The sequence below is a fragment of the Lytechinus variegatus genome, chromosome 9, assembly GCF_018143015.1.
Source record: "Lytechinus variegatus isolate NC3 chromosome 9, Lvar_3.0, whole genome shotgun sequence".
In the NCBI taxonomy this organism is placed as follows: domain Eukaryota; kingdom Metazoa; phylum Echinodermata; class Echinoidea; order Temnopleuroida; family Toxopneustidae; genus Lytechinus; species Lytechinus variegatus.
This window is the reverse complement of record NC_054748.1, coordinates 34,872,945-34,900,485: the sequence shown is the minus strand read 5'-3', so window position 1 is coordinate 34,900,485 and position 27,541 is coordinate 34,872,945. Positions and strand designations below refer to the sequence as shown.

Below are 27,541 nucleotides of genomic sequence, written 5' to 3'. Positions count from 1 at the left end.
CAAAGAAATGTTTATCCAAAGATCCGTAATCAACGAACGTAGAGGGCGTAAGTCGCCTGATCTACACCCAGGGGCCCGTGTTCTTAAGTCGGGTTTAACTTATACTCTGGTTTAAAGTTGTGGTTTAACTATGGACAGCCAATTGTTACATAAATCACTAACAGTAGAGCTGTAATATTTCAGCTCATTTTGCTCTCAAATCATTCATAATTGTATAGGAGGTATACTGTACATAAATTATCGTCTTGACTATCGATGAATCAGGAAAGAGCACAGTAAACATAAGAATCATACAACTTAATAAAAAAATGACACTTCTGGCTTCCCATATGTTTTTAGCACAGAGTTAGACCGTGGTCTAAGTTGAACCTGACTTCAGAATACGGGCCAATGGCTCTGTATCTACATCAAAGACCTACATATTACCTACCACATCTCACCTGCCACACCAAGTAGCAAGAAGTGGTGACAAAGCATAATCAATTAGATCGACCCATGGAGTTAATAAGCATGCGACAACGTCGAATGAATATGAAGAAAACGTTGATTACAAAGGCCCGGAAGTTCCGGGCGACCTTCGACCGGGTCATGAGGATACGCCAAATAACGACAGCGAGGACGGTATTGAAGGTCCATCGGAGGTTACGCAACCTGAAGAAATGGAATTTAGTGCTATCGAGGTCATACATTATATATTAAATCTTTTGTTTACAAAATAGTTTGTATCAAATATAGAAACAATAATGATAGAAATAGCATTAACAAAAATAGCGATGATAAAATAATGATAAATTCATGAATGATAAAAAACCTACTCAATTATGGAATGGGCTGAAAAAATCAGGATATAAACTTTTTGTGTAGCTTTTAAATATTAATTAATAAATTTTTAAAGTAAGGTTGTTTTCAAAAAAAACACCTCGAGAGAGGGTGCTCGATGCTTAAATATGAATTCAAATGGCTGAAACAAACGTCAGTTTTTATTCTCCGGCTGAAAAAAAAAATCCAATGACCATAACGCGTTGTAATGTTTGGAATGTTACATGATACAAGAGTGTAATTCACAAACCAGTTGAATTCTTATTAAATAGAGGACTAAAAGAAAGGATCAATAAAAGTTTGAGGAAGATTGAATGAATACTAAGAAAGTTAAAAACATTTGAAAACTGAGATTACTTAAGATTACTCTCATGAAATATTTACTTAAATTCTCTTTTTTTATTTTTGTATAGCCAGATTAAGTGTTCTTTTTCTACGAGAGCACATGTATTAGAGGTGTCATAACATATCGTGGATGAAATGTTGGTCATACCATTAGAATGGGCAAAAAGAGATATTTATCTTGTTCACATTGCCAATGAAAAAGAACAAGCAGTCAGAGGCTTCGATCCTGGGGGGGGGGGCGATCGCCCCACCAATGAAAATATTGGGGGGGGGCAAACATATCGTTTTGCCCCCCAATTATTCCACATGTGCAACTAAAAAATAAAATAAGATTGTAATGATACACTGAAATCAGCGAGGGAGATTGAGATACCAACTCGATTTTGATTTAAAATCGTACTCAAAATGTCTGCTTTTCAGATTGGAATATACAATTTTTCAGCTCGCGCTTCGCGCTCGCATCATTTCTGTACCAAAAACCATACTTTTCATGATTAAATGGGTAAAGAGAATGTCCCGTTTTCAGTTCTAAACCTCAAAAGAACCCCCGCTGCGATTTGCAATAATCTTTGTTGGATATATACCTTGTTCTTTATTAAAAAACATCCATTAATCTGTCTTTTTTTCCAGATCGAAATATCAAAATTGTCAGCTCGCGCTTCGCGCTCGCATCTATTGTTCTTCTAGATACCCATCTTAATCATTGGTACCAAAAATGCTTAGAATATCAAGCTTTCAGGTTAGAATATAAAGAAATTTCAGCTCGCTCTCTAGTGAAATACATGTATCTATCCTCCTCATGAGTTACTACAAACAAACCTAAACAGGTACATTTTTTTCCTGTTTTCACGTCATACTAAAAATTTTTAGCTTGCGCTTCGCGTTCGCATTGTTGGTGAGTGTGAGATATGTTTCTCTTTCTCATGAGTCATACATACATATATATATATTTATATATATATATATATATATATATATATATATATATAAATATATATAGGCCTATGTGTGTGGTGGTGTAGGGGTGTGTGTGGGTGAGTTTGTTCGTTTTGTGTAATCGAGCGCCTTTGGAACGTTGATTCATGATTTGCCCCCCCCCCCCCATCTGAAAAATGGATCGACGCCCCTGCAAGCAGTATAGCTTACATTCTTTGATGACCGTGTGCTGCAGGGAGATTTTCTACATCTTCATTTAGAATGAATCTCTTGACACCAAGAACGTAGGCTTTCATGTATGACGGCCAATGGAGCGTTCTCACATCAGTAAAAAATACCTGAAAATGTAAAATGGCGCTATATTCATTTGTTTAATACACAAGATACATGTATATTATTTGACGAAGAGCATGATTTGTTAACTTATATTGTAGGTTAGGGGCTTCACGTCCCATTAGCAGTACATGCTATTTCTGTGGAGTAATTTTACCAATGACGTTTATATGACAATTTACCCTGTATCAATGTATTATGAGAATATTTGGTAATAAATTCAGTTCAGTTTATAATTATAATAGACATTCTTCTTTCATTTAGTTATTTTGCAAAGAAAATAAGAAAAAAAAATGAATTCTACACATAACTTTTCAGTTTTCAGTTTCTACACATAACTTTTCACTTTTCAGTTTCTTCTGTCTTCTGATAAATAAATCGTTAACTTGGCAACAGTGAATGCTTGAAGAGCATTATTTTTCTCTGCAAATTGACATTATCAATCTCTATTTATTTTCGGTATGAAAACTGTAGATTTAAAAGATGTAGCCATGAGGAGAGGGAATAATAAAGTTGCCAATTTGAGGAAACAAAATCTGATCAAAGAAGGCTTTAGGTAATGTATTATCATGAAAAAAATGTAGCAATTAAGATAATAAAAATTGTAATGTTTCCAATTTGAGGAATAAAAGTTGATCAAACAAGGATACAGGTAATTTATCGTCTTGAATGGGTTCGCCTACCTCCCTGTCTTTCTCGTTCATTGCAGTGGAAAGAACTTCTATATTCTGGTGGCTAAAGTCCCAAGAGTTTAACATGAAGTACCTCAGTGCGTAAACCAGCCTTACGACCCTTTGATTTATCTTCATCATCCTGTTAAAAATATATGACAACAAATCAGAAATTTGAGGGAACTAGCATGGCGTATTGGGCATTTTTTTCCAGAAAGCTACGAGAAAGCAAATCGAGCGAGCAAAATTTTGACCTTTCTAATACAAAAATCCACTTTCGTAATTGATTTTAACACACTCCCCCCAAACAATGTCATGAAGGCGAATGAGGTCGTCGGATTTTCATTGTTTGTCATTATTATCATTTGGAATGGAATAATGCAATAATTTCCATTATCATATAAATATGAATTGGACAGTTGAGAATTTAGGTGGTTTATGATAGTAACAATCATTTAGGGATACCTATGTCGAATTAGTCCCTTTTTAACGATATGTTAATGCGTCTAAACTTTGCGTGACGGTCATTATCTAAAAAAAAATAAAAAAAATTGAAATATCTTTCATACCTAACATCATCAAGAAATGATCATTTAGCGTAATTTTATTTAAGACGAGATCTGGGGAGTGAAAGGACTTGTCGGATGTTTTATCAGACAAGTCTGGTTTTATTTGACAGTTTTCTTTTTTAGAAAAAACGTGGTAAATTTTGGGTAAATTGATTTTAGCTTAATAGTCTTGAAATGTCGGAAAGTTTGGACACCCATTCATACTTACATAGGTTTCTGTCCCCTCAGCTTCGAGACACAATCCATGAAAAAAGCTGGTATCTTCCCATTGAACAGGTTCATCCATTCAAATACTAGTCTATTAATAAAACATAAGAAGGAAAATATTGGTTAATACTGTACACGTGATAGATATTTTAAATAGAGTGTACAGAGTGTTACAGAAAAATGTGACTTTTAAGCCCCTTTAAAGGACAGGTCCACCCAAAACAAAAACTTGATTTGAATAAAAAGAGAAAAATTCATCAAAATCGGATGTAAAATAAGAAAGTTATGAAATTTAAAGTTTCGCTTCATTTCACAAAACAGTTATATGTACATCTCGGTCGGTATGCAAATGAGGGAACTGATGACATCACCCACCCACTATTTCTTTTGTGTTTTATTATATGAAATATTTCTATTTTCTCGTCATTGTCATGTGAAATGAAGTTTCATTCCTCCCTGAACTCGTGGAATTCCAATATTTGAACATTTTGTGCTTCACGCAAGGAGGTCCTAATCATCAAATTCGTAAAAAAAAGAAATATTGTTTAATTCAAACAATAAAAAACATTACATAAAATCATTTTTTGTGATCTATGAATAAATTTCATATAAATCAAGCATAAATGATTTTCTAGTAAAAATTTCTTAACTCTGTGTAGAACCTTCAGTTGGTGAACCTCATGTAGCTCTCAGATTGAACAAAAATAATCAAAAATCAATCAACAAATAGATAAGTATTTTTGGTGAGTTTAGAAATAGTTTCAAAATTCTGTGTTGAAATTTTGTATCACCACCTCGATCTATCATATAAAGCAAGCAAAATTGATATTGATCAACAAATGAAGAAAAAACATTTTTTATTTCTGTTTTTATTATAGCAATTTTTTTTTGTGATTTATAAATTTTTTTTTGCATGAATTAGCAAAAATAATTTTCTAGAAAAAAATTCAAAATTTTGTGTACAAGTTTGGTGAACCTCATGCAACTCTACCAGATGGAAGAAAAAAACCCATCTTAATCGGTCAACAATTGAAGAAGAAAAAGCATTTTATGTGAATTTTCAAAAATACGCATAAATTAGCACATTTATCGAGTTTTAAACTTCTGTATAGAAGTTTTGAATCCCCCACCTAATGCCATCATATAAAGCAAACGAAATTGCAATCAGACTTGAAGTGACGATGAAGAAGCATTTCGAAATACAGTCAACAAATAATAGAACATAATTATACTTACGCGTATTTGGTGAGTTGAACCATTGGTCGGCCAAGTGCCTTCTCCATTGGAAATATCTCGAGACAGTCTACGAGATCAGCTGTGTGGAAGTGGAATATATGTAACCAATATTTAAAATCAGCAAGTCGACTATTGTATTCATACTTATTCAAACTCAACAATTAGTAGTCCATTGAAATAAAGTACTTTGTAAATGGCAAAACAACAAATTAGCAATTAATAATAATTATAATAGGTGGATTTATAAAGTGCTTTTTGCCAGAGGATACAAAGCGCTGCTATTATTACCCCGGCTTTAGCTCGAGCTACCATCACTGGCACTCGGTGCATGCAAAGAAGTTTTCCTGCCGGGTACCCATTCACCTCACCTGGGTCGAGTGCAACACAGTGTGGATAAATTTCTTGCTGAAGGAAAACCAGCCATGGCTACGATTCGAACCCACGACCCTCTGTTTAAAGGCGAGAGTCAGAACCACTAGACCACGACGCACCCACTTCAGGACTGAACACTTCAGGAATCATGTAAATGGGACCTAGGGAGCATTCAATGAAAGATTTGTCGGACGTTTTTGTCCAACATGTCCTGTTTTATCAGACAGTGGCCATGGTAACAGCGCCTCTCGACCAATCAGAATCAAAGAAAGTTGCCAGATCGGACAACTTTTGTGAAACAAAAATGTTGATGAAACGCTCCCTAGCCACCCTACACCAACAATAAATCCTTAGGATCTTGCTTATTAGTTTCTTCTACATATACATTCAATTAAGTACTTGTTTTGGCTATTGTTGACCAAAATTTTGACAAATCATCGGACCGTGGCCAAGGGCCATCTGACCGTGGCCTTGAAGCCGGCCTCGACTACATCCTACAATGGATGTGGTTAAGGATAGTCTTAAAAGGGGAATCCAACCCAGATAAAACTTATTTTAAAAGACAAAGAAAAATCAGACAAAATGAAATTGATAGATGAAAGTTTGAACAATATCAGTCAAACAATAAAGTGATGAATTTTCAAAGATTGTAAATATTAGTACTTACGCTTGCGCTGTTAAATATAACTGTGGCATATTGTCTTTAATAATCGAAATGAATTACATAGAAGTGCATGTAATATAAATATTTCTTGACTGCCACAATAATTATAACAAATTGACAAAGAGGCTGTTCTCACCACGTTCCTAAAACTAGTTCAGTGGAAACTAGTCTAACGCGTAGTGAGAACGTCAAAGCGGTCTTGGAAGCGATCTTCCAAACCAGTTTGGAAAACCACCTCGCGATGTAGTTTTCAAGATCGCTTTGCCTCGTTAAACTGGTTTTAGCGTAAGTGAGGACACAACCGTTCTTCGGGAAGCGATCTTCGCACATTTTGAGCGCGCTACTCCACACAACAGGTGTACATTGTAGAATACCTATGCTGCGGTTTCGAATTTCGCGCGAAACGTCTCACCCAACTGAGAGCGTTTCCATAGCAACAAGAGCGCTTTACGTGAAGTGATCAAGTTTTGAAAACCACTTTCGTGTGATCAAGTGAGAACGCTAGCAAAGCAATCTTCCGAAGTGGTTTCCTGAATCGGTTTCCAGTAAACTAGTTTTAGAAAGCGTTATGAGAACTAACTCCTATACAATACAATGATATTAATCTTCCATATGAAATGTGAAATCACATTAAAAAACAAAGCTACAAATGAATAAACATAAAATCATAGTAAAAATATCTTTGCAATAACAACTAGATATCGTAAGTAGGAAGTATTGTTGGAGATGAATGTTATGAATGGCTCCTGCTCAACTTACCCCAATGTGTTCCTAATTTGTATGGAATATCGTGACTGTTGACCAAGTTGTAGACTGGGATGGAGGCAGGTCTGTGTATGATATTAACAAATGAACTGGGTTATTGATCATTCTTTAATGTATTAATAATTTGGATTAACAAGACTGGGGACCAAATTATGAACTGAGATCGTAGAAGGTGTGTGTATAATAAATCAAACGTATAAACTTGAATTGGTTTACCAATCTTTATTTTTGTTTTTTTTTCTTGAGAACAGTGCTTGGATTATAACAGGGCTGGCAACCATGTTTAGACCGAGTTCATTGCAGATCTGTGTAAAATAGCAAACATATAAATTCGGTTACCAATCTTTCTTGTCTTTTTTGTCTCGCCCACCAGAGACTTAGGGATCCAAATGTCGTCCGTCACAAATCTAATAGGCACCTTTCGCAAATTTCTACAACGCGGGATTAGAGTCGGGTAACTCAAAAGTTAACGATTAATCATAGACTCGATTTTTTGATTGATTGTACATTACAGTCAATACAATCAAACGTCGAAAACTGTTCTACAATCATTGCCAAGCTTTGTGTTACAGGCCCTATAGATCTTGCTTTTCGTATGCAAAGTTCTTTCATACATGTACGATACCAGCATGCCATGCTATGCCATTTGCCTGCCTAAGCTCGCGGCGGGACTGTACCTGTATCATGGCTATGACTCCAGCTGGCTGGAGACATGCGAAATGTAGATTATGACATGGATAAGAAAGTGGTTTTTCAAACAAATCGAGTACATGTTGAGTAAGGAAAAACTTACCGAATTAAGGCTTAGATATAGATCATTACCGTCCATCGATCACTGGCAATTGATTCCATGGGTCAGATCACCTCTCAAACCGAAACATTTCCCATGCGTTGACATGTACACAGCATGCAACAGGCCATAAACCGTCTAAATTTGCGGAGTTTTTTTCTTTTGCAGCACCTTCTACATAAACGATATGCCTCTAGCACACAATGTAATGGGCAGTATGTTTTACTTTTCCGCAGAAATGGGGGGTTTGCCGGGGGGTACACTTCCATTGATGAGTGGATACCAGGCGCGACCATGGGGTTTCGAAAAGCACCCTAAACAAGGGAAGGTCTTTTCCAGATTATGAAAATGCATCTCTCAACAAGTATTTGGGTTGTGACACCCTACAAGTAGTGGAAATATATCCCTTTTCAGTATTTTAATCATTGTTTCTCACACCCTCATAACGCTACATAGGCCTATACGTAACGTACTTACCCACTCTTTCCATTTTTACGTGTGGTCGCGCCTGGTATCCACCATTCAATGGAAGTGGGTCCCCCGGGCGGCCTCTCGAGCTCTGGGAGGAACCAAATTTGGATTTGGAAAGTCGTCCTAAATCAGATATATCGCTGTTACCATAGTAGCAACCAGAATTTTGCACACGAAACGCAAATTGAATGTTTCCGTTCCAGATGCGAAACGAAAAAAAATCTCATGTCACACAATTTGCATTACAGGACGGAGTTTTACGACCATGACGACGGGCCCAAAAGTCTCTTCCAAAATGAACTACCGTTCTAAATAAGCGTGCGCGTCCTCAAACGAAAGGTCGGGAATGACACATAACTCCACAACCGTAAGTCGCTTTTCAACCAAACTTGGATGGTAGATGGACTTGGGGGACCTGCATGTTATGCTGTAGTTGGAGGTCACATGGTAAGGTCAAAGGTCATTTTCAGGTCAACGTTAAAGTTTACATGCAAGACTCTCTTATGACACCTAACTCCGCAACCGTAGGTCGCTTTTCAACCAAACTTGGATGGTAGATGGACTTTGGGGACCTGCATGATATGCTGCAGTCGGAGGTCACATCGTAAGGTCAAAGGTCATTTTCAGGTCAACGTTAAAGTTTACATGCAAGACTCTCTTATGACACCTAACTCCGCAACCGTAGGTCGCTTTTCAACCAAACTTGGATGGTAGATGGACTTGGGGGACCTGCATGTTATGCTGTAGTCGGAGGTCACACGATAAGGTCAAAGGTCATTTTCAGGTCAACCTTACCTAACTCCGCAACCGTAAGGTGCTTTTCAACCAAACTTGGATGGTAGATTGACTTGGGGGACCTGCATGTTATGCTGTAGTCGGAGGTCACACGATAAGGTCAAAGGTCATTTTCAGGTCAACCTTACCTAACTCCGCAACCGTAAGGTGCTTTTCAACCAAACTTGGATGGTAGATTGACTTGGGGGACCTGCATGTTATGCTGCAGTCGGAGGTCACATGATATGGTCAAAGGTTAACATTAAAATTTAAGTCAAGTGTTATTCCATCCCAGTCATATTACAATCAAGTTTCGATACAATTCTGTTGCATGCCCTCGCGAATCACGATATTTCTGGTTATTTTCATACGTGGGCGAGACACAAAATCGCTTTTGCTTTGTCTTAAGAACAATGTTATTGACTAAGATGGTGGCAGGAGCAATCAGTCATGTTGGGGACAAACAATAAAAAGAGGTGCGTTAACCTTCATCAACAGTGACGTGATATTGGGAATTCTCTACTGCTAGTGACCAATGACTCAAATAAATAATCTTAACTATATAAATTTACTTGGATAAGTGACCCTGAGTTAGACCTACAAGTCAGGCGACGTGTTCGGATTCGATTCAGGCTAGTTCGGAAGGGTCATGTTCGGCAAACTCCGATTCGGTTCGGCTGCAAAGAGCACTAGTATCAGTCCTTTCGGTCAACTCACTTGTGGATGCCTGTATACCACGTCACGCCAATCATTGCATTCACTATAACATCGACAGGAGTGACGTCAAGAATAGCCTTTGGATCACAGAGCACTGTAGTTAACAACCCTTTCCCAACCTACAAGAAAAGAGAGAATACCACACAGTAAAAAGTTACTAAATTAACTTTACAGTGCATGAAGTTGTACGATACATTAAGCAACCACATTTCATTTACAGAAGATTGAATAAACATTAAACCTGGCTTTGTGGCTTAAGCTGTTAAACAGCATCTTTTCATGTAGTAAACAGCGTTATATATAAATCTTAAACAGTGTTTCACTGTGGATGGACTAGCATATGAAATTCCTTGATTTATATAGTATTCTCTATCCTATTTTGTTTTATTATTTTATCATAATAGGTACACTCTAAAAAACGAAGAGCTACGGTTGGTTGGTGTTGGAGTTAAGTTGGCGCTCTTCAATATGGTAGATTATATGCGCCATCTACGAATAGCTAATTTAGCTCTTAAAGAGCGTGTATATAGCACTTAGGAGTGATGATTTTTCTCGTTAAAATTCGAACTAGACAAATCAGCACTCCGAAGTGCAGTCACTGTACACGCTCTTTAAGATCTAAATTAGCTCTTCGTTTTTAGAGTGTATAAAGTATTCATATGTACTATAATTATTATCTTAATATGATCAGTGATGTTACCACAATTGGCCAAAGCAATAAAAGTAGAGGTCAGTATTACACTTCGCTGCAAAGTGTCACGCGCTTTGGTCAAAACGATATCTCTGAACAATCACGGATGAAGGAAATTTTTAGAATACATGCGGAAAAAAATAACCCCCAATATGATGGGTAAAATATACACTAAACATTATTTAATTGCCCCTGGAATAAAAACAATAACACTGAATGTTGCCATTATCCCTTCGAATCCATTTTTTTCTCATTAGGTCTGTTTAGTTTTAAAAGATTAAATCCTATCTACTTCATGCGCATATGGCATCTTATCCTGCAAAAAAGCTATCCTATTCAGAATTTTCTGGTCGCCCGTTTGAAGCGTGATATAATGGTTGACTATAACACTCATGACCCTTATATGGTTGACAGTTATCCTGTTGGTGCCATGAAATTTGCTCCGGCGACAATTGCTCCGACGATGGAATATATGCACGTTAGGTCAGACTTAAACTAAAGCTCTAAAACTAAATAAACTATAATCCTAATCTTTACATTATTCTGAACCAAAAATTCTATTACAATCCTAATTCTAACCCTATGTCCTCTGAGATAATAAGAATGGAGCATATGTCGCGTCTCGATCCTGCTGCATCAGTCAAGAAGTAAAAAATGAAATGTCAGTAACTTGAATAAAACTCAAACCAATTAAGGAATGTTACCGTTTCTCACAAAATTCCTTTCTAAAGTTGAAAGCTAAGGCAGTCTCATAAGGGTTGTTGAGCCTATACCCTAAAGTTTCCACTTTCGAACTTCCAAACACAGGCGGGTTTTTATGAGCAATAAGACATTTAGTATTTATTGCTGGAGCAGCATGGTTATTTTTCATTTAAGGCTCGGGATGACTTATTCTTAGTCTAAAAGTAATGTTTTTTACTTACTGCAACAACGAGTCCACTTCCACCTAGTATGTTATCCACCCAGCCCTGAAAAGGGAAGCAAAGTTATAAGATAAAACAGACATGATAGCTATCATGGAAAAAATTATCGCACGTTGTTTTTATTTATCTATTTATTCATTTATGTTATTTCATTTCAGTTATTTATTTATTTATTTCAGGAAGATGTAATGACGTCACTGTATTGCTTTGTCCAAGGCTAAAGCCACCGCATAGCATGCCTTGGTGAACTGCATTTGGCACATCTCTGACAACTCTGTTTAAACGTATTCCTTTATCTTCTGAGAGGGGAAGCTATCGAATTCTGACGTCATATGCATAACGTTTATAATCTGATTGCCAGTAAGATGTGTAAATGTGTGTGTGTGTGTGGGGTAAATTATGACTCTTTATACTCCATGATATGCTTAGTTGGAAACAGTAAACAACTGACACATGCGTTTGTTTCGAATATATTTGGCAATGCTCTAAAACTGAATGTGACCCTAATTATTTTCTCTTTTTTTCTAAACGTGTCCTCACGAAGAACAAATCATAAATTTATGAACAAGAAAACAATGACATTCACGAGTAATAAGTAACAAAATAATTATCAAGTCAAACTGACATTGAAAGGAACAGCTAATTACAAATCAGATGAAATAATATGCTACAAGTAGGAAAATGTATATTGAGTGTGATTAAAAACGCTCTATTGTGCCACGTACAGCTAATACGAACCAGAATTTAAAAAATACCTCAAATCAAATAAAAATACCTCAACAAATGAAAATAAAGCAAAATTTGTGTAGGTGTTAAAATAATTTTGCATTAAAGCAGAGTAGATCGTTTTCATTACAAAATTTGTAATGTATGTAAAAGGTTGGATGGTCCCAGTGTGCTAAACCATATGAAACCAACAAACACAAACCAAAGTGGTCGTAATGAAGGAGAATATGGTTTTTATTTTGTAATTGTCGAGTAATTATCTTACATAAATCATGGCTAACACCTTTACGAAATCACTCAAGGCACAAAAATACACTTATACTAAAACTAAAATGCCGAAGACTAATACTATTCAGTAGCTTAATGAACCGAAAACTTTGAGGGGGGCAGACATGGTGTATGGGCGAAATTATTAAAAGCTGCGAGGGATTGATTAAACGATCGAGCAAAAATAATACATATTTTGACATCATATTCAGAAAACAAATATATTTTTTACTTTTCATTTCCTTTTCTTTTTTCATGGTCATAATTTATTTCTTATTTTGTATTTATTTATTCATTTATTTTTTTTTCGTTTCATTTCTTTTATATTTTCTTTCATATATTATTATTATTGGGGGTCTTGGCCATTACTTACAGGAAATGGCTCTTTCCACGCTGCTAAAACAGTAGACGGTCTTGAGATGCAAATTGGCAACCCCTTGCCCTCTTCCATAACAACATACTCCGCCAGAGCCTTGGTAAAGGTGTATGTGTTTGGTCTCTTGCCCAGCAGCATGGGTGTTAAGCTCTCTATCATGTCGTCCGACATCCATCTAAAATATAATAATACAGTTCTTTGAGAATCTCAAAGATTGACTTTTGTATCATTTTATTTTGTTCACAAATTTTTGGAAGAAAACTTTCGAATAAAAATTCCTGGTGAATATATACTGATCATACTAATTTTGGAGAAATAAATTATATTAGCGAAATGGCTTGTGCTCTAAACCTAGATGGTTAATCTATTAACCTCAGGTCTGCAGGTGAAGTTTAGGCATGACTAGCAAATGGTGACATTAAGTCAAGGTTCAGTATCTGCAACGCTTTTGTACGTGAGGGGGTAAATAATTTACTTTGAAGTATAGTGTTAGTATTCAAGATGGGGTATGGGTCAACCCACACTGCAGCATCAGCGTTATGGGGGGGGGGGGTAACCCACTTAGTCTGAAGCGGCCAAGATCAGGGCCCCGTCTTACAAAGAGTTACGACGGATCCGATCAATCTCAAGTACATGTATATGGATATCCATCAATGTCATAATTTTTCTTTAGCAAATTTGCTCAGTGTTCTTTGAAATAAAAGAAAAGCAATGGTACGGGTCAACTGGGGGGGGGGGGGGGGGGGTGACATCTGAGTCTGCAGTATCCGAGATCTTGTATGGGTCGATGGAGGGGGAAGACAACTTACTCTGCAGCATCCAAGATCTTATATGGGTCAATTGAGGGGAAGACAACTTACTCTGCAGCATCTAAGATCTTGTATGGGTCAATGGAGGGGGAAGACAACTTACTCTGCAGCATCCAAGATCTTATATGGGTCAATGGAGGGGGTAGACAACTTACTCTGCAGCATCCAAGATCTTGTATGGGTCAATGGAGGGGGTAGACAACTTACTCTGCAGCATCCAAGATCTTGTATGGGTCAATGGAGGGGGAAGACAACTTACTCTGCAGCATCCAAGATCTTGTATGGGTCAATGGAGGGGGTAGACAACTTACTCTGCAGCATCTAAGATCTTGTATGGGTCAATGGAGGGGGTAGACAACTTACTCTGCAGCATCTAAGGTCTTGTATGGGTCAATGGAGGGGGAAGACAACTTACTCTGCAGCATCCAAGATCTTGTATGGGTCAATGGAGGGGGTAGACAACTTACTCTGCAGCATCCAAGGTCTTGTATGGGTCAATGGAGGGGGAAGACAACTTACTCTGCAGCATCCAAGATCTTGTATGGGTCAATGGAGGGGGTAGACAACTTACTCTGCAGCATCCAAGATCTTGTACGGGTCAATGGAGGGGGAAGACAACTTACTCTGCAGCATCCAAGATCTTGTATGGGTCAATGGAGGGGGTAGACAACTTACTCTGCAGCATCCAAGATCTTGTATGGGTCAATGGAGGGGGTAGACAACTTACTCTGCAGCATCCAAGATCTTGTATGGGTCAATGGAGGGGGAAGACAACTTACTCTGCAGCATCCAAGATCTTGTATGGGTCAATGGAGGGGGAAGACAACTTACTCTGCAGCATCCAAGATCTTGTATGGGTCAATGGAGGGGGAAGACAACTTACTCTGCAGCATCCAAGGTCTTGTATGGGTCAATGGAGGGGGAAGACAACTTACTCTGCAGCATCCAAGATCTTATATGGGTCAATGGAGGGGGAAGACAACTTACTCTGCAGCATCCAAGATCTTGTGTGGGTCAATGGAGGGGGAAGACAACTTACTCTGCAGCATCCAAGATCTTGTATGGGTCAATGGAGGGGGAAGACAACTTACTCTGCAGCATCCAAGATCTTGTATGGGTCAATGGAGGGGGAAGACAACTTACTCTGCAGCATCCAAGGTCTTGTATGGGTCAATGGAGGGGGAAGACAACTTACTCTGCAGCATCCAAGATCTTGTATGGGTCAATGGAGGGGGAAGACAACTTACTCTGCAGCATCCAAGATCTTGTATGGGTCAATGGAGGGGGAAGACAACTTACTCTGCAGCATCCAAGATCTTGTATGGATCAACAGGAGGTGGGTAAACAACCTCTTCTATTCTGGATTGGTCACAGTTGCTATATGCTGTTGAAACATGATGAAATACCTGCCAATAGCGAACAAAAAGGTAGAATTAAGTGAAAAGAACTAGGCTTAACCAAAAAACACAAAATTCGTGTTTTTTTTAGATCGAGCATTTAATTAGCAATAAATGTGATAAGACTTTATAATGTCCAGTGAATTAATATGTCAGAAAAAAAATATAAAATTCCATTTTTATTGACCATATAAAAAAATTGAAATAATAATAATGTATGATTTGTACAGCGCACGAATCCTTGCTAGGTGCTCGAGGCGCTCCTATATTATCCCGGCTAAGCTAGTCTATTCCTGTGCGCACAGCTTTTTGAGGAATTACTTCCTTGCCGGTACTCATTTACCTCATCTTGGTTGATCGAGTGCAGCACAATGTGGGTTAATTTCCTGCTAAAAGAAAACACACCGTGGTGTGGAATCGAACCCACGTCCTTCAGATTGATAGTCGAGAGTCTTAACCATGTGACCACGTCGCGACACCCCCACAATTGGGGTGGTTTTACGAATGTAAAAACACAATCAAACTTTAACTTAATAACAAGTAAAGTGTTGCAAGGATTGAAAAAGAATATACGCAAATATCTGAACATAATGACTGATTTTACATATTCCGGTACATAAATGATCGTAACGAATTGTACAGTTATCTCATAATGACGACAATAATGGCAAATAAGTCTTTTTATTTACTTTTATAGTAATAAAGTTCACATTACTTCCAGACTCTGCATATCAGAATAAAATTGTGTAAATCGCTGTTTTCCAGTCAAAGAAAATAAACCAGGCATTTTTTTAACCTTTTGATACAAAATACCAGCATATCAATGTGAAAAGGGAGACAAAGTTCAAAGATTTGTTAACTCTAATTTTCATTTCAAAAGTTTTCAAGTATTGAAACGTTATCCTCTATTTTTATTCACGGTATCAACTACCCAAGACTTACTACTCCTCCAGATGCACAGAAACCCAAGTTAATTTCAATGCCGGTAAATACCTTGTCTTTCCACACACTTAAGTTTCCCAATCGTGTCTGTTGTATTCCACCATCTCGTTCAAGTCATTACCCCCTCTGATGTTATTTTTTTGTTTTCTTACTGTAATCCTTCGGTTCTGTACCCATTAATTTGTTGTTATTACGACTTTATTTTTATGGTTTTCTTCCATTTTGTTTGTTTCAATGCATTATAGGCCTGATGAAGGCCCTATTGGCCAAAAGCTAGCAATAAAAGAGATACTTGGAAGCTACGTCTAGCGTCAATGCTTGAATTATTTACGCCTATACATAGAACATGACACACTGCATTACACGTTGTGCAAAGGGCCCTCAATGGTAGGCGTAGCTTAAATCAAGGTTCCCCCGAGCTATCTTCCCTTTTGGAAAAATTGGTGATGCCGAAAAAATGTCTCTGCCGGGAATCGACCCCGGTCCCCCGCCGGTGTCTTAACCACTAGATCACTTGAACAATGACAATTTCAAAACCCACCTTCACCCGACAAAGGAAATTATAATTGGTATGCTGTCGAAAATCTGTCTATCTGACGGTCAATTGGATCGGGGTCGCCCTAGCCACTAACCCGTCTCTGTGGTCTAATGGTTAAGGCACCGGCGTTCAAAGCTGGGGGCCCGGGTTCGATTCCCGGCAGAGACATTATTTTTATCGGCATCACCAATTTTTTCCAAAAGGGTAGATAGCTCTGGGGAACTTTTTTTTTTTTTTTAGGATTTTCTGCATTTATTGAAATAATATACAAAACAAATTAACAATGCTTGAGACATAATCATAATATAGCATAATATAGCATAAAGTACATAACCAAGTGACAATCTTATATGTAGTGACTGAAGACATGAATACATTAATATATATTTATATATAATGAGTAAAATGCAGAGGCAAACTATTAAAGCAAATACATCCTTGAATCATAGCAGCTTTGATTTAAGCTACGCCTACCATTGTTCTCTTCATCCATTTTTTTCACACAATATTTAATTATAAAAAGAGTTGCCAAAGCTGTTGTACATGTTTAACTTCACACACACACATATGTATATAGATATTGTTAAGTCTATTCATACATTAGAATAGTCCTGTACCTGACTTTTTACTTCTGGATAAATATGTATTTACCAATAATTTGTCCATCCCTTTGCTGAGTTGTAAGATCTTTCTGGTGGCAGACACGTTCATCCGGAGGGAGATTCTGAAAATAAAGACAATATCAAATATAAAAATCGTAATATCATATTTGTTTCAAGAATATTTCGTCTAATTTTTTTTCTCATGTAAGCAAGCAAATATGCCACCACAAAGAAATGAAGTGCCAGTTGTATGGAAAGGTCTCACTCGCCTAATTCTAACTAGATGGGAAAAGTATTCATTCGACCCAAAGTCATAGCTGATTGACAATTTAAGCCTATACGATTCGACATCTAACATTGATTCGGAGCCTTATGGCCCTGTTAATCAGTCATCAGACTTTGAAACAGTGGGCCGTGGGTTCGAATCCCAGTCATGGTATAATTTCCTCCGGTAGAAATCCACGTTGTGCTGCTTTCAACCCAGGTGAGGCAAATGGGAACCATGCAGGAATTTATTCCATGAAATGCCACCGCGCTGCAAAAGGCTGCGCGGCCTAAGCCCTGGTAATAATATTCTGTAGAGCGCATAGGGAAGAATTGGTAGTGATATGCGCTGTACAAGAATGTTGGTATTATTAATATTGTTATTCTTACACTTAGCAAGGGCAGAACTGAAGGTGCTTTATCAGAAATGTTTTGGAACTAATCGTCTGGCGGAAAGGATGGGGCTGACTTACTGTTTCAATGATTTATAACTCCTCATGAGATGGCACGATATGATCAACATAGCCGTTGATGGTCAGATGTGAAATGTAAAATATATTTCTTATCTACTGCAAGTAAACATTAGTCCTTCTTTTATATGATTTTTTTATTCCGATTGCTTTATTGAACATACGTGTCTATGCGACAATCATTACATGTGTGAAATTTTTAATGACCGAGGATGCAATTTTGGCTTGAGGACTGTTACACCCACAAATGTAATAATCGCCCACAAATGTAATAACGCCCACAAATGTAATAACACTTTACCCACAAATGTAATAACGCCCACAAATGTAATAACACTTTACCCACAAATGTAATAATTTCACCCACAAATGTAATAATGCACTTTACCCACAAATGTAATAATTTTTGATCGCCCACAAATGTAATAATGACTTTACCCACAAATGTAATAAATTTGAAGGGATTTTTGGCAAATCCGTCCTTAGCTGAAATCGTATAGTCATGCGTTCATTTAGCACAAAAGTGCAAAGTCCCATTTCCTGACCCGGTTAATCAACAAATTATAATAAAAGTCCAAAGTCTTTATTCAAAACCCGGTTTTTTCAAAAATTATACTATAAATCCAAAGTCTTTATTCCAGACCCGGTTGTTTCAAAAATTATAACATAAATCCAAAGTCTTTATTCCAGACCCGGTTGTTTCGAAAATAATAATATGAGCCCAAAGTCTTTATTCCAGACCCGGTTGTTTCGAAAATAATAATATGAGCCCAAAGTCTTTATTCCAGACCCGGTTGTTTCAAAAATAATAATATGAGCCCAAAGTCTTTATTCAAGACCCCGTTGTTTAAAAAATTATAATATAAATCAAAAGTCTTTATTCCAGACCCGCTTGTTTCAAAAATAATAATATTAGCCCAAAGTCTTTATTCAAGACCCGGTTGTTTAAAAAATTATAATATAAATCAAAAGTCTTTATTCCAGACCCGGTTGTTTAGAAAATAATAATATAAGTCCAAAGTCTTTATTCCAGACCCGGTTGTTTTAAAAAATATTCATATGATCCAAAAGTCTTTATTCCAGACCCAATTTAAAAAAAAAATTATAATATAAATCAAAAGTCTTTATTCCAGACCCGGTTGTTTAAAAAATAATAATATGAGCCCAAAGTCTTTATTCCAGACCCAGTTGTTAAAAAAATTATAACATAAATTCAAAGTCTTTATTCCAGACCCGGTTGTTTCGAAAATAATAATATGAGCCCAAAGTCTTTATTCCAGACCCGGTTGTTTCGAAAATAATAATATGACCCCAAAGTCTTTATTCCAGACCCGGTTGTTTCAAAAATAATAATATGAGCCCAAAGTCTTTATTCCAGACCCGGTTGTTTCGAAAATAATAATATGACCCCAAAGTCTTTATTCCAGACCCGGTTGTTTCAAAAATAATAATATGAGCCCAAAGTCTCTATTCCAGACCCGGTTGTTTAGAAAATAATAACATAAGTCCAAAGTCTTTATTCCAGACCCAAATTTTTTCAAAAATGATAATATAAGTCCTAATTCTTTTTTCCAGACCCTGTTGTTTCAAAAATTATAATATAAATCAAAAGTCTTTATTCCAGACCCGGTTGTTTAAAAAATAATCATATGAGCCAAAAATCTTTATTCCAGACCCGATTGTTTAAAAAATGATAATATAAGTCCAAAGTCTTTATTCCAGACCCGGTTGTTTAAAAAATAATAATGCAAGTCCAAAGTCTTTTTCCAGACCCTGTTGTTTCAAAAATCATGATATGAATCCAAAATCTTTTTTCCAGACCAGGTTGTTAAAATAATCATGATATAAATCCAAAGTCTTTTTTCCATACCCGGTTATTTCAAAAATTATAATTTTAGTCCCAAATGAGATACATTAATGATATTCCAGTGCAATAAAAATGAGAATCGAGCTTAGTCTTTTCTCCAGACGCTAATGGTAAATTGAAAATCAAGCATAGTCTTTGCTCCAGACCCGGTAACTAAAAGCTGAAACTTTATAGTAATGTGTTTATATAGCACAAAAATGCGAAATCTTTTTTCCAGACCCGGTTAATTAAAAAATTATAATATAAGTCCAAAGTCTTTTTTCCAGACCCATTTATTTCAAAAATTATAATAATTATAAAATAAACAAAGACCCACGATCCTATTTATGTTGAATAACATGGAAATGTAGCGTAGTCTTTCTGTCAGACCTAGTTATAAAAGTCATTAAAAACACAACAACAAAACAAAGACCCTGCAACCATTAAAGGTCAAGTCCTCTTCAGAAAAATGTTGATTTGAATCAATAGAGAAAAATCAGACAAGCACAATGCTGAAAATTTCATCAAAATCGGATGTAAAATAAGAAAGTTATGACATTTCAAAGTTTTGCTTATTTTTAACAAAATAGTTATATGAACGAGCCAGCTACATCGAAATGAGAGAGTCGATGATGTCACTCACTCACTATTTCTTTTGGTTTTCATTGTTTGAATTATACATTATTTCAATTTTTACGAATTTGACGATTAGGACCTCCTTGCCTAAAGCACAAAATGTTAAATTAATAAATTTCCACGTGTTGCAGGCAAGAATGAAACTTCATTTCACATGACAATGACGAGAAAATAAAAATATTTCATATTTCATTTAAGAAAATACAAAAAAAAATAGTGAGTGATTTCATCAGTTCCTCATTTGCATACCGACCGAGATGAGCATATAACTGTTTTGTGAAATGAGACGAAACATTAAAATGCCATAACTTTCTTATTTTACATCCGATTTTGATGAAATTTTAAGTGTTATGCTTGTTGATTTTTTCTCTTTTTATTCAAATCAAGTTTTTGTTGCGGTGGACTTGTCCTTTAAAAAAAATAATTTCTTGTACATTCCTTCCTTTTTTCTATGAAAAAACTTAAATAAAAAACATTAAAATACATATGGAAAAACCTGAGAAATAAGGTATCAGTAAACAATAGGGGGATTACTTCCCGAAAACGAAGTTCTAACAAGAGGGGATAACCATTCCATTCCATGTTTTTATTTGGCAATAAGTCATGATTGACTATTTTTGCCACCCACTGTATGAGAAGTAGGGTAACAATTTTATTTAGTATTATTTTTATTACTTCTTTTTGTCTCACCTGCATTGCAGAGTGAGACTATAGGCGCCGCTTTTTCGACGGCTACGGCGGCGGCGGCGTCAACATCAAATCTTAATCTAAGGTTAAGTTTTTGAAATGACATCATAACTTAGAAAGTATAAGAACCTAGTTCATGAAACTTGGCCATAGGGTTAATCAAGTATTACTGAACATCCTATTAAAGTTTCATGTCACATGACCAAGGTCAAAGGTCATTTAGGTCAATGAACTTTGGCCACATTGGGAGTATTTGTTGAATTACCATCCTATCTCTGTAAGTGTATTGGTCTAGTTCATAAAACGTGGAAATAAGAGTAACCAAGTATCACTTAACATCTTGTGCGAGTTATAGTAGTTTTCAAAGTCAGCACTGCTGCTATGTTGAATCGCGTGATGCAGGTGAGACGGTCAGAGGCATTCCACTTGTTTATTATTATTATTTCTTGTATATTCATTCCTTTTTTTATGAAAAAAAAAACAAAAGCTTTAAATACATATAAAACAAAAAAAAACTGAGGAATAGGATATCAGCACACAATATGGGGATTACTTCCCGTAAACGATAAGGTTGTTGATCGACGATCTATGAGATATTATATAAAAGAAAATCATTCTAACAAGAGGAGAGAACGTTTTAACAAGTTCTTCGGTACTTTAAATTTTCAGTGTACCAAGCACCATTTGTAATATATTCAGCATTTTTTTTATTAGTTACAATTAAAATAATCTCAGAGGCCTAAGATATATTTTCTGGGGTTATATTGACCCGTTAAGCAAAGAGAGAGAGAGAGGATTTATGTGATCAAGAAGTGATAAGATGGGGAAAAATGATTTGAAATGACTGAAAGAGAGACAGGCAAAGAAAGAAGAGCCCCCTCCCACACCCGTACCAGAGTTACGGAGTAAGGCTGTCCCGTCGGTGGATTCAGGTCCATCAACATCTTGAGGTTTAATCTTTCCAGGGGGCAAACGAGTGTGTGTGTGTGTGTTTGAGTTTTGTCAGACGTGTCTCAATCAGATATGATTATTTACGCCTGGGACCAACCTTTAACGTCACCATCCGAAAGACATGACCGGGGCTCGAACCTCGAACCTCTGCATCAATTTGTAACTTCCCCACATAGCTTGGATTACAGGCGCACGCCACAACGCCCAGTTTTTAAATATGGTGTAGTCTTTGCTCTAGACCCATGCAGTTATTTCAAAATAGGAAATTATTAGAAACGATAAAAACAGACAAACAATATTAACAAAGACGCCACAATATCATTGATGTAGAATAACGTTGTTGTTGTTGTTATTTTGGGTTTTTAAGGAGCGTACCATTCAGATCTGAATATTTACGCCTTTTATTAATTTGACGTTTCTGTGGTATGCCTTATCACAGGGTTTTATATTTTGGGAGATGCTGGTGTCTAAGTTTTTAGATTAATCTTTTGCTTAATTTGTATTTTAGGAGAACTGGATGTGGGGTAAATACAACTCTCTAAACCCAAGCATTTTAACTGGGTTTACTTTTAAAGATTGGCCTTAGCTTTGATTTTTTTCAATATTTGTTTATCTTATAAATAGCTGGGTCTAGACGAAGGTCTAAGCATAATAATAATGTTATTCAACAGGAATAAGAATATGACAAAGTCTTATGTTTTTAAGATTGTTTGAATTAATTTCTAAATGACTGGGTCTGGAATAGAGACAACGCTCTAAACGTGTGCTTTTGTACTTGGTCTTAATTTGGAGGATTGTTGGTTCTTAGATTCGTTGTTGGGGGTTGGGTTTTATTGTTTTTTTATTCTTGAAATAATTGTGTCTGGAGGAAAGTCTACAATCGATCTCCATGTTATTCCACAGTAGTTAGATTATTGGGTATTTATTTTAGACAATTTTATTTTTAAATAATAACCAAGTCTGGAAAATGGACGTTTTCTTTGCAAATGCATAATTACAATGTTTTGTAGGGGTCTTAGTATTATTATACAAAAGAATCTGGTTGTTGGGTACAGACATATTTTTTTTACTGGGTGTAACTTTTGAAAACTGGTTTTAGATTTGTTTTTCTTTTTTAATTCATTTCTTAGATAACCTGGTCTGGAGGAAAGAGTATGCTTTACAACTCATGTTATTCCAAGAGAATATGATAGGGTCTTATGTTAGAAGATTTTTTTTTCGTAATTTTTGTAAAGATTTGGTCTGGAATAAAGACAACATTCTAAACCTCTTTTTAAAAACATGTTCTTAGGTTCAAGGATTGCTTGGTATTAGATTTGGAGTTATTTATATTTTTACTCTTAGCCTTATTTTGAAAAAAAATAAATGACCGGTGTCTGGCTGAAAGACTACGCTATATTTCCATGTTATCCAGCATTAATAAGATTATGGGGTCTTTATACGGTTTTTGTTGTTGTATTGTTATTTACAATTTTAAAATAACTGGGTTTGGAGAAAAGGCTAAGCTCGATTTTCTTATTTTCCACTGGAATATCATTATGGTATCTTAGTTTGGACTTATATTATAATTTTTGAAATAACTTGGTCTGGAAAAAAGACTTTGGACTTTTGTGCTATATGAAGGCATTACTATAGGGTTTTAGTTTTTAGTTTTAAATAACCGGGTCTGGAGAAAAGACTATGCTTGATTCTCAATATACTCATAGCGTGTATATTCACAATACGTTCAGTATAATTTAAAACAACAACAAAGACTTTGATTCCACCAGTTTTAATTAACTGGGTCTGGAGAGACGACTAGGCTCAATTCTCATTTTTATTCCACCGGAACATCATTATCGTATCTTAGTTTGGACTTATATCATAATATTTGAGACAATCGGGTCTGGAATAAAGACTTTGGAGTTATATTATTATTTTTTAAACAACCCGGTCTGGAATAAAAACTTTGGATTTATATTATAATTTTTGAAACAACCGGGTCTGGAAAAAGACTTTCGATTTATATTATAATTTTTTAAACAACCGGGTCTGGAGAAAAGACTTTGGACTTATTATCATTTTTTAAACAATCGGGTCTGGAATAAAGACTTTGGACTTATATTATTATTTTTGAAACAACCGGGTCTGGAATAAAGACTTTGGATTTATACTATTATTTTATAAACAACAGGGTCTGAAAAAAGACTTTGGATTTATATCATAATTTTTTAAACAACCGGGTCTGGAAAAAGACTTTCGATTGATATTATAATTTTTTAAACAACCGGGTCTGGAGAAAAGACTTTGGACTTATATTATCATTTTTTTAAACAATCGGGTCTGGAATAAAGACTTTGGACTTATATTATTTTTGAAACAACCGGGTCTGGAATAAAGACTCTGGATTTATACTATTATTTTTTAAACAACAGGGTCTGGAAAAAGACTTTGGATTTATATCATAATTTTTTAAACATTCGGGTCTGGAGAAAAGACTTTGGACTTATATTATCATTTTTGAAACAATCGGGTCTGGAATAAAGACTTTAGGCTATGATTATTTTTTTAACAACCAGGTCTGGAATAAAGACTGTACTTATATTATAATTTTTGAAACAACCGGGTCTGGAATAAAGACTTTGGGCTCATATTATTATTTTTGAAACAACCGGGTCTGGAATAAAGACTTTGGATTTATATTATAGTTTTTGAAACAACCGGGTCTGGAATAAAGACTTTGGATTTATATTATAATTTGTTAATTGACCGGGTCAGGAAAAGAGACTTTGCACTTTTGTGCTATATGAAGGCATTACTATACGATTTTAGTTCAGAACGGATTTACCAAAAATCCCTTCAAATTTATTACATTTGTGGGTAAAGTCATTATTACATTTGTGGGCGATAAAAAATTATTACATTTGTGGGTAAAGTGCATTATTACATTTGTGGGTGAAATTATTACATTTGTGGGTAAATTGTTATTACATTTGTGGGCGTTATTACATTTGTGGGTGTTATTACATTTGTGGGCGTTATTACATTTGTGGGTGCAACAAGGACTCTTACAATATTATACTCACCAGAATAATGAATCATTCTCTGCAAGTCTTTATTCATAGCATAATATTTGCCCCCCCCCCCCCACAAAAAACAACACCGAAACGTTACAAGCACAAGCATTTATGTTTTTAAAATTATTTCATTTGTCACGCATTTTGTTAACAGGAATTACCGCCTTTTCACACGGTAAAACAAAATCGTAATTTTAATGATGATTCCAGTGATATGGCTTATTAATATTTAGCACGTATGAAACCAAACTAGAACATGATTAGAATCACGAATGCTAATCACAATCACGATGACAATAGCAATCGTCATTACAATGATGATTCAAGATTCACGTGTGAAAAGGCCCTTGGTCAACAACTTGAAATCAGATATCAATGAGTAATTGCACTTACGATAGTTTTTCATCGAATCTGACAGTAGCTGCAACATGAAATACAAGCTCTGTCTCTTCCTGCAGTTTCCTGATGTCTTCTTCTTTTAAGGCAAGGTCGGGTTCACTGAGGTCGCTCTCGATGGGGACAAGTTTTGCCCGGAAGTTCGGCTGGGCTTCCCTGACTTTATCAAATATCTATGGATTAGAAACAAGAAATAGCAATACTGAATTCTTGAATATTCACTGCTCATTTTCCCACGTGAATCTTGAATCATCATTGTAATGATGATTGCTATACATCTTTAAAATAATCGGACCTTTCACACGGAAAGTTCGTACCGCAATTTGAGTAAAACCTAACTGGAATTCACCTCTTGAGAATTTGAATTCGAGATTGTTATTAGTGTGCGCAATTCTAGTTTGGTTTCACTGGAATCATCATTCAAAGTACGATTTTTTTCTCTTCGGATGAAGGGGGGGGGGGGGGGGTAGTCGTTTTACAGGGACCATCATGCATGGTAGGTAATGAGTTAATTGAGTAAGGAGCAGGAGGCATTTGAATACGAATGGACAGAAGAAAACCCGTCTGATTTTAAGAGTCAGATAACAAAAGGAGGGGGGGGGGAATAAACAGGGTGAAAGAAAAACAGTACCAAGAGTATTTATTGATAATAATGATATAGAGTTATAGAGTATAATACACTATAGCTATTTTTACATTGAGCGAAAAAAGCCCTTTTGTCGTCTCCTGATGCCCCCCCCCCCTCCCCCCCCCCCCTTGGTATAAGTGTAGGCCATCCCAGCGCTCTCCTTTGCTTATATATGCCATCCCAATAAATATATAAATAAGCAGGCATCTACCACAAATATGTTTTGGAAAATTATGTCAGGGCAGGGGAACCGGGGGAGGCATTTTTTCAAAAAACATGTAAAAACCCGAAAATTTTACCATCTAATTATGATTTCGGGGCATGACCAGCCCCTCTCCCTCCACTCTCGGCTCAGTATCCAACGTTCTAAAGTCTAAACGAGTTCTGCGGTTACCATGAAATGAAATATCAAAGACCAAATCGCAAGTAAGAACAACTTGTTATCAGTTAAATTTAAGCTTTTTGTTTGCTTTAAAAACATTCATATTTACACAACTTGGAAATCATTGCCTGAATTGCGCTTTCAATATGAAAAATTAGAATAAAGCAAGGCTTCGACTTGCTAAATGGAGCTTTCTGAAGACAGATTTGCATGTGAACGCAAACACAAGTCCCTAATGCAAGCTTCTGATTAGTTGGAAATCAAGTTGCGATTGATGTATACAACTCAAGTTGCTATTGATTGAAACTCCTTTTTTTTTGCAATTGGCCTTTAAATATACTTACTATGCCAGAACTGATCTCTTTGATACGGGCGGCCGCTCCCTTGTCCCTCTTCGGTCTGACAAGGAGGAATATCTTCTTGATGTCTGGACAGCACCGAAGGAGTTTCTCTAACAGCACCTTACCAATGAAGCCAGTGGCACCGGTGATCATCAACGTCCTGCCGGCATAGAAGCCACTGACAGAGCGGTATGCCATGGTGGAAGGGTGACTTTTCAGGGGATATAAATTCCAGTAATATCAGGTTAAAGCGTTATGCTAAAATAGGTTCTCAGTTAAAGCTATAAGAGTTATGACATATCAATATATTTTATTATACGCTGCTTGAATAACCGACCAGATTATAGCTGGGCTCTCACAAGAATTACTAGAAATTCAATTATTTTGTTGAAAAAAGGTTAAATCTATACCTGTATTGAGGATTGAAAGCGTGGATATTGTTTGTACATCTACATGTTTACACGTCACTGTAACGTGCATTGGGTCATATAGGCTAGAATTTCCCCCTTTCCCTAAAAATGTAAGAGGGACACACACGCACCACCCTCAAACTGCACCTGGCACACTACATTGTACCAAGAATAGTACCACAGCACCTGACACATGAAAGTACATGTATGTAGTTGATTTTACCTTTAAAATTGCATGCTGTTTAGTAAGAAAGTCCGTATAGAAACATACACAGATTAAGTTTCCACTTGATTTCACCTGAACTGACCCCCTTAACAAGTACAATGATATCTTCATTGTTATGTCAGCGACGACTGTGATCATGGACGTCGGCTTTATCTTCACTTTAATTTGGGTTTAGTACCACTCAACACACCTAGCTCAATTCGGAACCAAAACACGTGGTGGTGGGGCAAAAATAAAAGTGTAATTTAGTTTTGATACCCTCGCAAATTTGACCGTAAACACGTAGTTTTCCTAGCGAAATAGATACC

General features: G+C 36.3%; 1 protein-coding gene across 1 annotated transcript; it reads right to left on the bottom strand.

The window, feature by feature from the left end:
- Positions 1 to 351: 351 nt before the first annotated feature.
- LOC121421999 (fatty acyl-CoA reductase 1-like) lies at positions 352 to 27,344 on the bottom strand. Its single transcript, XM_041616802.1, has 14 exons — positions 27,316 to 27,344; positions 26,601 to 26,808; positions 25,244 to 25,419; positions 16,990 to 17,062; positions 14,761 to 14,867; positions 12,650 to 12,827; positions 11,284 to 11,328; positions 9,670 to 9,788; positions 6,912 to 6,982; positions 5,117 to 5,195; positions 3,882 to 3,971; positions 3,117 to 3,246; positions 2,311 to 2,438; positions 352 to 651 (listed from the first exon to the last, which is right to left on the bottom strand). Exons 1-14 carry the CDS (start codon positions 27,342 to 27,344, stop codon positions 480 to 482), a joined length of 1,605 nt encoding a protein of 534 aa, XP_041472736.1. The 3' UTR covers positions 352 to 479.
- Between the last annotated feature and the right edge of the window lie 197 nt (positions 27,345 to 27,541).